The 11,413-nt window shown below is 33.5% G+C and overlaps 1 protein-coding gene across 1 annotated transcript; it reads right to left on the minus strand.

Annotated features, from left to right (window-relative positions):
• Positions 1 to 8,949: 8,949 nt before the first annotated feature.
• On the minus strand, positions 8,950 to 10,466 carry LOC106122326 (homeobox protein SMOX-1). The gene is made up of 2 exons (XM_013318265.1): positions 9,455 to 10,466; positions 8,950 to 9,371 (listed from the first exon to the last, which is right to left on the minus strand). Exons 1-2 carry the CDS (start codon positions 10,362 to 10,364, stop codon positions 8,950 to 8,952), a joined length of 1,332 nt encoding a protein of 443 aa, XP_013173719.1. The 5' UTR covers positions 10,365 to 10,466.
• Positions 10,467 to 11,413: the final 947 nt, after the last annotated feature.

Here is an 11,413-nt window from a genome sequence, read left to right on the forward strand (position 1 = left end):
AGAGAATTTATAGGCTTACATATTTAGTTAACCGAACTTAATTTATTCAAGCGTTTCGTTCGGTTCCTCTGAAAAATTATTTCATAAACAATCCGCAAAGCGGCGCCACTGTACATAACCAGAAATGCCAAAGTAAATTTTTATAATATAAAATTACTTTATTTATACAGGTACTCGTGTAATTTAATAAAATTTAAAGTTACTATTCTAATCTCTATTTTTTACTATTGTTGTCTCACTCAGTCCTATTCTCGGACCTCCGTCGTTGTTTTTCTTTAATTAATGAAAAAAAGATAAAGTAAACCTTATCAGAGAAAGATATCGGAAACTATCAGTAAGATTGATTTTAATCAAAGAGAGATCCGTTTTATCGAATACGTAATAATTTAGGTTATCGTAGTTTATCTTATGAATAAGTTATCTGTAAAACCTTAGTACCTATAACTTAATTAAACTATGGAATTTCGTATTCTAATAGAATATCAAGTTTATGGATGGAAACACTGACGTCTACATGGACAGGCTATGAGCCGGGTGTTTTGTTCCTATTTGATTCTCGCCATTTTGATGCTAATGGTTGCGTTTGGTGGCGGTGGATTGAAACTAATAATAGAGATAGAATTAAGTAGGAACAAAATAAAAGCCGTCATGTTCAAACAATGACCTATCCATTTATGGAGATCTGTAATGAAAATATATATCTCTGTTTATTTTTAAAGTATCCTATAAATTAAATACTTAGCGAAGTATTACCATGTAAGCATAACCTAGTCTTTTCATTACATTTATTTAGAGATTTCATATTTATATGTAGCACTGTTATTTTTGTGTGTATTACCTGGCTAGGTTGTTGAGATTCGTTTTTCCAATACTTACGTAATACAGCTGAGTCGTATCTTTAATGTCCCCTACATGTTTATTTGCTTTACCTGTACTGACTGTGAGTCTCATGGTCCCTTCTGCTTCTTCTGGGTTTCGAAGCCCTTTTCGCGGAGCCCTCTCGATCTTAGACCTATACCTATGGTGTCTTTAGGGTAACAGTGGTAGACACCAGCAACAACATTGGCTCGATGCAATACCACGATCGCGCAGAAGACAAGCATGACTTGGAAGCTATCCGCGAGTCGTTTGTTGAGTGTGCGTCCCGGAGGCCTACATTTAGTTATTTTTCCCTTCCCACGATTTTCTAATAAGGAGCATAGAATGGGAAATATACTCGTTCTGAAAGTTAGCACAGATAAAAAAATGTTTATATATAGGGAAAAGAAAACTCCTTTTTGTAAACAGAGTAACTTTATTAATTTTATTAACATCTCTTCACACTCACGTCTCCGGTGTCAGGGAGGGCGAAAGAGTGACGTTTCACACGATTAGTCAAACTGTCGCCCCTTGTCAAACAGCGCGAAGTCAACTCGCCCTTTCGACATCCGACTCGCGATTATTGGTGCTAAATGCTGTTGTTTCTTCGCGCCTACATGACACATGATGTTATTGCTTTCTTTAAAGAAACGTTTTCCACTTTTACGCTTATATTTTTTTTGCAGAATTAACATTAACTTATGTAACTATATAGCCGTGAGTTTCTGACACCAAAACAGAGCAAACAATTTGTTTTTAATAGGATTTTGGTTTCAGAAACCCACGGTGAATACTACTTACCTAATTATGACTGACGATAACTTCTTTTCTTTTTGTGATCTACTTATTCTCCTAGTCTATACAGTTTAACAAACATACTCAATGTAAGGTATCTAATGTATTCTTTGGGATTTCCCTAGAATTCTTAAATAGGCTCCCTTAAGAGTGTTTTAATTAATGTCAGTATCATTACTTAAGATTTTTTTTTATAAATATGCTTCTCTTAGATTTTCATAAGAGTTCCTTTCATGTCGTAAAATCACTTTTAACTGATTTTTATACTAAATTTTCGATATTGTCACACACATTGTATTCATGAAACATTTTCACTAGAGTTATTTTGCATTACAAGTTCAAGTGACTTCAGAGGAAAATAATTATGGAAAGAGCGGGAGCGGGCGGCCTTCGGGCCTGGGGCTTGCGGTGCGTCGCTCAAACAATGCTAACTTACATTTAGCTGTCAGTCAAAAACAATTTGGAATTTCGTTCCCGCTGAGGGTCGGAATGAACATACGGATATCTATAGAGATGATACTTCGTTTAAATGCACATCACATTATTTTTCTTTTTTTCGCAATATGAAGACTAATATTACTCTTAGCTTATATATGTGCTATAGTTTAAGACTACTATTAAACGTTATGTCTAAAACTTAACTTTTTATCTTCATGTACATATTCCATTACCGATATTTTACATATTATATATAGTAAATTTAACAATTAAAACAACGGGAACATAAAATTATACATAGCAATGGAATCGTTGAAATATTAAACATATTGCTAGTGTCATAAAAGAATATATTTTTATAGAAAAGCAAAAAAACGTATGCTTAAATAAAAGGAAAAAAACAATGCAGGTCACCATTCTGTGTTTGAATATTGTTTATATTATAAAGATAACATCGAGCCAGTAACAGCTCTATGGAGATCGAAATAGAAATTCCGTGTTTCAGCAACGCGGGCCGCTTGCCGCGCCATCTATCATTTCCTCCATCCACTCGCCGGGTTAAACACATAAGTGACATTGACGCTGATTCCGACCCCAGTATAACTTGAACTTTCCCTGAAATTGCGCTGCTTATAACAGACGCAACAAACGCCTTACCTAAATAAAACTGTGGATCAAATTATGTTGGACACTAAATGGATTCTGGTATTGTTTGATACGTCATGTTAAGTTACGGCTAGGTAAATGAAGGTGTGTTTTGATTTGAAATGTGATTGACAAAATTGAAATTCAATCTAGCAAAGGACAGTTTGACCAAAAAAAGAACTTTAAGTGATGATTTTGTTATTCGATTGTAGAATTCGTAGCAGATTTCGACGTAATCTGGAAACAAAAAAAAACATGATAAAAGTAAATCACACAAATAAAACGTATATGAACACAGCTTTGACATAATTATTGTTAATAAAATTAAAGATATTTTGACCAATTGCCATTAATACGATAAAATGCCCAGAGGTCGTCAGTACCGCGCTAATTTCTTGACTTTTTCGCAACTGAGGCAAAATGGTTGCTAATTCTATTCCCCGCCTCGCAGTTTAATGAGACTAATGCACTAAATTTAAATATTAAACAGACCCTTTTACACTTTTATATCTCAGTTCCGATAATAATTTATAATGACGACATGGGCTATAAAAACTAAAATTTAACATAATAAACCACCTAACAGAAGTCTTTTGCAATTTAAAACAAAAAAATGTGGCTATCAATTGAGTCATTATGCGTTTCGCTAAGGCGTCAAACTGCCGTAATATAATCGTTGTTATTAAATATCATTACATGGTGGTTGGGAAAATGTTTGATATTTTGTATAAGTTTTGTTTACTTCATATGTTATATAACTAAAGCTATGTAAAACTCTTTTATACATTCTATGTAACATATGTAACATATGTAACCTATGTTTCGACCACTGATATGTGCCGAGTTTCTTATGTGGTAAATAAAAACTAAGTTACCTAACCTGACGATGCTATAAGAGTTAGCATAAGTTGAATATAATATGTAAGTAATGGGTTTGTTGGGTAAAAATGTAATTACGAATTTAAATCGTCGTAACACATGAACTAGCAGTCGCTCGCGACTTTGTCAGCGCGGAAAAAACGGCTTACAATATACCCGTATACATCAGTTACTAATCATTTCAGCCTTCCGGAGATTACTCGGAACAAACGCGGACAAACATACCGAAATTAAATAATTGATTTTTCATTATGAGCAAATATTTTTCACATGTTCGGGAAATATTTTTTTCGACATTATACACACAAACTTCAATTTAATTATTGTATAGATACAGATAAGTGTTAGGTATATCTGTTTTCAAAGAAGGATGGCAAAAACGCGTGTCTGTTGCATTTTATAAGTACTTCTTGTTGAATGTTTATAATTTTGGCGAAATAGGACAACATGACGTACATCTCGCGTGGGCATTACAGTGACGTCGGTGTCCACATAAAAACATTTTGGATCGACAAAAGAATCTGTTGGGCGCATTGTCCATACCGTTGAATCATTTATCACCAACGCTCGGCTGCCGGCGCTCGAACGCAGCCCTGATCAATGCTAAAGCTGGGGTGATTTGCTGTCGGTAACCATTAAAATTTTTCATTTTGAACCCACTGTTTCAATATTTAGATTCACTGGACCAAGGCAAATTTATTCGTCTAACAGCTCAAGTCTAATTTCGTGTAGTAATTTTAATGGCAATTTTTAAACAAACAAATTGCAATAATTTTCTATGTACTACATAAAACCAGTCAAAGTATTCTTCTCTCATCATTCCAAGCATTTCTTCTGGATGTTATGGGTATAACATTTATCTGCACATATACTAAAGTGATATAATGCAGTTCCTAAAATATATACGTACAAATAAACGAGTTTTTAATAAATCAATACATTTTTTAATTTTATTATACAAAAACTTTACATAACAAATTAAATTGCGGTTAGGCAGCAGTACTAAAAAAAGGGTTAATGTGTACTTACTGGTCGCTTATTAATTTATAAGATCAGCAAATTAACAAATACAGACGTTATTAACCATTTCACAATTATATTAAACAAAAAGAACAGAGATTAAGCGGTTTTTTTCAGACCATAATAGAAAGACAAAAAAGCGAGACGAAAAATAGATATATAAAACAATTGACTGTCAAGTTGCAATAAATATAAGTTATTTATACATAGAAGTTTAAATCTCGAACGTCTGTTATCTTGCTAAATAGTTAATTTTAAAAAGTAATCCAATAAACAAGCGTTATCATTAAACAAAGACGAATAGAAATAACATTCACCCATCAAGCATACACTTTGTAATGTGAACTGTAAATAATATGAACATTCATATGAACTGCCACTGTATCCAACATACCTCATTATTTAATGCATTCAATGCAAGTACGTAATGAAGTCGACGCAACTTAAAATAATTGCGTTCAAATTTATGAGAGTTGATAACGTCTCACTTTGATCGCGTACGATCAAAGGGGCCGTGTAAAAGCATCTGTACGTCGCGTATTTACATTACGATAACACGGAAATAGTTCATACAATATTTATTGCTTTTAATAAATGATTAAATTAACTTTAATTATTAGTTTAATATTCAAATTAAAGAAACGAAGATAAATAACATTGAGATTGATATTGAGAAGGTTAACTGACACTGGCAACCACATAATTTTTTTTTTATAATGACCACATAATTTCAACGAAAATAAGCAATCAAATATAATCTCTGCTTAATTTTTTTAATTCATAATTAAAACTTACTAATATTATAAAAGCGAATGTTTGGATGGATGGATGTATTCTGGAAGAACACATAGGCTACTAAATAAGTATTTTTTACTTCCGCGCGGACGTAGTCGCGGGCGACAGCTAGTATATCATAATAGATAATCATTATAGATTTTATAATATAATAAAATTATGTTCGTAAAATCATAAAAATATTTTCGTATTTGCTCTAAGTACACTAACTTGGAATCCGTTAAAGGCAAATAACGTATTCAAATATCCATTAGAAGGTTTCTTTTGATCCGGCATCAATGAGCGCTGGCTCGTTCGACGTCGGGATTAATTAGAGCTGCCATTCACTGGCTATTCAGAATGCCTCGAGCCAGCGAACGGACCGACAAACTTGCACGTAGCCCGAATGTATTATCCTTGATCCATTATACCTTATTATTCAAATCAACTCTGACGATTAGCTTACCTTAGCACTAAAACTAAATTATTACTTAATGCTGAGATTTTGAGAAGCGTCAAAAGCCTAATGTTTGGTTCGATTTCCGTCATTCGACTATTGTCGTAAACCATGTCCTAGCATAGCTTTGTGCCTATGTTGGAATGGTAAAAGAAATATAATATTAGTTAATTAACAATTTAATAAAAAAAAACAGTCGTACAGCCCGCATGGAGGATACAGGCCGCTGGGCGAGATAGACCGTTCTTGCAATGTTATTGCAAGAACGGTCTGGCTCGCCCAGTGTAATACCACGACCACACAGAAAATAAAGTGAAGTGGATGTTTTGTCTGATGACTGCGCGACGGGGACATTTTAGTCCTTACCTTTTACGTGCAAGAAAGGGATAGGAAGAGGAAGTAGATATGGCAGTAGACGGGACATATACCTAGAGAAAACATCCTCTTACTCTGCATCTAGTTCTCTGTTTCAAATGTGAAAGTATAGGCAAGGCAAATAGGTCAATTCGCTATTTTGCGAATTACAGTCGCCGCTTGCAGGTTTGTCGCCTTAAACTTGGAAATTGCGGAGGAAAGCACTGAGGGGAAACAATGATTTTATTTTAATTTTGTTTAAATTTACTTACATTTTGTTCAAGGTAAAAGACATTCGTTGTCACGAAACTAACTATACAATGTTATCAAAATAAGTTGGAAAGGGTAGAATTAAGCACTTTTGAGAATACACTTACTTGATTTTGGACTTAGAAAATTCTCTTTCCAATTTATCCAAAATAAATTTACTTACATATTCCATTATCGAATAAATAATATCACTTTTATGCTAAAAATAAACAAAACACAAACTGCACACGATCAGCCATTTTGTTAAAATGGTCTTCGCGCATGCGCTACCCTGATCGCCCTTGAAAAATGGGGATGGAATGGATGTCTTTTTCTAACAAACGATTTTTGACTATCGCCATCTCTTCTTCCCGAAGCTATTGTTGTTGTCAATTCAACAGCAAAGGGTCGGCTTTCAAATATTAGGGCGACCGAAGCTCTGAAGTTGGCTGCGATTTACGCAATAATTTGTGCGCGCAACTTCACTCCTATGAACATTCAAAGTATTTTAAAAAATTCTATCAAGGTTCTGTTCCAATTGAAAGCTTATATTTTTTAACATTAGTACACAATTCAAATTTTGCACTAATAAACCGAAATTAATACGCAAACAAACTTTTTACATATTAACATTTACAAATTTAAGATAAATAAATTTACTGTAATTTTTTAATTAGGCCGTATGTATATTTATTTTACAATTAGTCGATAACACTTACATGTTGATGACTACATTCTCTTTAATAAAGTTATTTTCTTTATTAACCATTACAAACAAATAACAAGAAGTAAGCAAATCCAGTTAAAACAACTAGAAACTCGAACTATAATACATAAACTGAAAAAAACACACCTTTTATCTTTCAGAAAGTTACCGTCTTTATTATTTTTAACACCGGTAGCGCTTTAAGAGTCAGGTAGTAATGATAACAGGATTACAAAGCAAAATCCCTTAAACTCGCAAACAAATCCAAACATCTAGTCATAACATGTCAAAGCTGCCGAAAATATTTGCTCATTTAAATGGTCCCGAGAGAGCAATGAACTTGCAATATTTAACAGAGGGCTCTTTATACTATCAGTCCCTGGAAAGGGTTTAAACGGTATTTAAAAATTGAACAATGCTCCTTCAGTTCCACTGTGCAGTTTAAAAAGGATTATTGCGAAGTTCTGTTCGCAAATTGTTTAAAGACTTAAAGTTTAATTCATCAACTTTTCGTCGCATCAGTTGTGCACGAAATAATCTAGAAGTCTAATGAACATGGTTTTGATTGGATTTTTTTTTAATTTTTCTATCAAATATTACGCGTTTGTCAAATTAGCATATCATTGATAGCATGTGACTATGGCTGACTTCTAGGTTTCATTTCAAAGTTTTATAAATGCTAGACTCTTAAGACGACAACTGTTCTATATTTATCAAGCTGCATTATTTGTACGCTCGCTTTTATGAAAATAAAGGTAAACAATCAAGATATAATTTATACGCATTGGAAGTTAATGGATGTGTTTTAAATTAAACTAATGTTATTTTAATAATTAGGAATTAAAACTCCTCTTTATTGATAGCGCCTTTGTAATTGACTAGAGAAGTACATTTCAATCATAAATAATCAATCTTAAAACTTATACTATGTAAATAGGAACTTTTTTCTTACATTAATATATTTACATAAGCTTATTACTTAAGTACATAATTATAATCATCTAAAATGTGTCACCATACAAAATACATACTAAATTGTATTTTTATTATGACTTTCTTTAAACAAAGTACCAGTCGTAATATAACTTAGTTTATATAACTTAGTTACTTAAGCAGTCACTCAGTCTAAATTTTGTTCATAAAATTAAATACTAAAGAAAGTGTCGTCAAGATATAAAACTACATTATGTCTATTACAGTAAATTACAACAAAATAATTTTATATTAAAAGTTATTTTTGATATGTATTTTACTATTTTTAATTTTCATTCATCATCAACCTGCCTTCGGCACGGCACGATATGTACTACTCCTCCATACATCTCTATCAGCCGTTATATCCGAATCTACCCCCTACGCATATACTCTTTCACACAGTAAATTTTATACTTTTTTTGGTCTTCCTCTACCTTTGTAGCCATTCAATCACGTTACTTATTTGCTTGTATCATAACATTATGCGGAGGGATGATGATGAATGACATGTGTTCAAACCACTATTTTTAATTTTCATTAATAATAATATTATTTATTGCAAACCTACTCAAATATAATTAAGTGCACTGTTTGATACTAGAAATTTATTGCGATATGCATATACCGATCAATTATTTTGATAAAATCTTATAAAAACTTCTTACTAGAAAAATATAAAAGTACACGTATTTACAAACTTATTTGAGTTATTTAAGAAGCTAATTATGTCTAACTAAAATAAAATTATAATTCAATAAATTATCTCAGTGTATCAAACCCTAACTTAGTAATTTTTAGGTCATATATTTTGCATCAAGCCGTCTGCATAATTCGGCATTACACAGTTTTGTGCTACATTACCCGGAGTATGATTCAAATTCGGAGATACATTATGTACATGATAATTTGTATAGGCGCCTAAGTTAGACATCTGTTGCCTTGTATCCATATACTCCGACATGTTTCCTAACTTAGAAATGTTATCTTCAATAGCATAGGGGTCGGGAGAGGTCGACAGCTTTCCATCTTTCTTAGCTTTCATTCTGCGATTTTGAAACCAAATTTTAATTTGTCTTTCTGTTAGACCGAGCGCGTGGGATACTTCTATGCGCCTTCTTCTTGATAGATACTTATTGAAATGGAACTCCTTTTCCAATTCTAATGTTTGGTAACGGGTGTAAGTCTGCCTCGTGCGTTTTGATCCTTCCCTCTTGTCATCACCTAGAAATCACAATTTTGATTTAATGCTAATTTAATGTTTGTTTTATTATATTATTTAATTTTAAGTGAAAGAAGATGTTTACCTCCGGTGCTCTTCATCCATGGATAGAAAGCTTGTACATCTGGAGCAGCGGCCATTTTGTTCTCGCTGTAATCCGCATTGTCCCCGCCTGCACTGACCCTCGTCACGTCCTGACAGCTCTCGTCGGTGACTCTAGATGTTGGCGCGTTATCTTTTTCAACCGGTACCTCACCAATAGCGTCTTGACTCTTGATTTTTGTTTGATTCTCCACACCGTTTTGAAATTCACCGTGAAATTGAAGCAAATTTCGATCTGTATCTTGAGGTTTTGTTTTTGCCCAATCATTAGCATCAGTCATGCGGTATCTTTGTGCGGTCTCATGAATGTAGGCTTTGTCATATTTGGTGTAATATGGTGAAATCTTCCGGTCGTTTGTTTTCGTTAGTAATGCCCTTAAATTTGGTGAATCATCTTCATCTGCGTTTGTTAATTTATTAACACTCGATGTACTATGAGGCGATCCATAGCTGTTTTCGGACACACTACATTGTCCAGGAGAATTCACAGATCTTACTTCATCACTTTTAGCTTCATAGAACGTGTTGGATGCAATATTTCGTTGATCGAACCCATTATGCTGCGAATAATAGTTTAATTCTCTCCACTTATTTACCATATCCAAGTTCATTTGGTTGCTGTAGTCCGGATAATTGTGCCAATTTATCGGTTCGGTCTTCACTACACTATTTGGAGAATTATGATAGTGTTTATTCGTTATATCAGTATTATGTATATGTGGGTACTCACTGTTTTGTTGATAGAAATTGTTTTGACTATGTGGAAAGCCGTTTGGAGGGGTCGGATATTGGTAGGCATGGTTAAGGTTCGTTTGACGTACACTTTGTGAGTATAGATCTGCACTATTGGTCCACATGTCACTTGCACGATTGCCAGCAGCCACTGATGACATTACGTTTATGTTATTTCAAACTTGCTCACTATCACTATTTTACACTAGGTCATACAAATTATCACTAACACTGGCCAGTGTGGGAGGTGTTCCGAATGCTATGTTGACTGCGAAACGAATGCAGTAAGTGTCAGCGGGCGGCAAGACCCTACAATTGTAATAATTTTATGTGACCTAAAAAAAGTTTGGGGTACTTTCAACAATAGCGTCGCCATTGTCCCTTTGCAAAGTTGTAAAACCAGGTTTTCTGTCTCTGTCTAACGCTCTCTTCGTATATTTAACCGGTCATGAGTAAGAGAGATAGCAATTATTTAGGGGAATAGATTGCAAATATCCTATAAATGTTTACAATGCCAATATTTCCAATACATTTCTATGTGTGCGTCTGCGTTCAAGTAAATCATTGATTAATTTGTCGTGGTGTGAGTGTGAGAGGGTGGTATAGATTGATTTTATTCTATTATTGGTTTAGTGTAAAGCCGCGTATGTGTGTCACTGTGTTGCAGTTGCAGTGGCAAGATATATAGGATGATGAAAATATTTTTATAATGATCAAATAAAAGGAAAAATTACGTTTTGCAACTATAAATAATCTGTAAATAGTCGGAAAAATAATTTGAATATTTCTTTAGCACTGTTAATTTTTTAAGGATATAACGATCATGATTGCATAAAAAATGCTGAACTTGGCTGCGTTTCTGCACTTTTTAGATCCCTAAATTACATGATGGTGAAATTTATTCGTAATATGAAAAAAAATTCTAACATATGTATTAATGTAATGAATTAGCCTAAAAGTACATCTTCTAACAAAGTAACTTATTACTTCGATTGCTTGTTAATATATGAAAATAAGATATAAGAAATTGTATCATCCTGTAGAGCACGATCTGAGTAAGGCACATAACTCATGCTGTAACAGTTCAATCGGAGGACAATGCGAGCCTACGCGTGCGCTGCTGCCCGTTTGCGAGTGCACATTCGAATGTGCCCTACGCCTAATGGAAGAATGCAAAAAATATTCCATTAATTAATTACGTATTCAAACG

Source organism: Papilio xuthus, unplaced genomic scaffold, assembly GCF_000836235.2.
Source record: "Papilio xuthus unplaced genomic scaffold, Pxut_1.1 DF826923.1, whole genome shotgun sequence".
Lineage (NCBI taxonomy): Eukaryota > Metazoa > Arthropoda > Insecta > Lepidoptera > Papilionidae > Papilio > Papilio xuthus.

Bases quoted from the DNA above. Each gene is read 5' to 3' on its own strand.
- LOC106122326 (XM_013318265.1), bottom strand. From the start codon at position 10,364: ATGTCATCAGTGGCTGCTGGCAATCGTGCAAGTGACATGTGGACCAAT. The intron at 9,372-9,454 runs GTAAACATCTTC...TGTGATTTCTAG, and splicing joins ATGGATGAAGAGCACCGGAG to GTGATGACAAGAGGGAAGGA.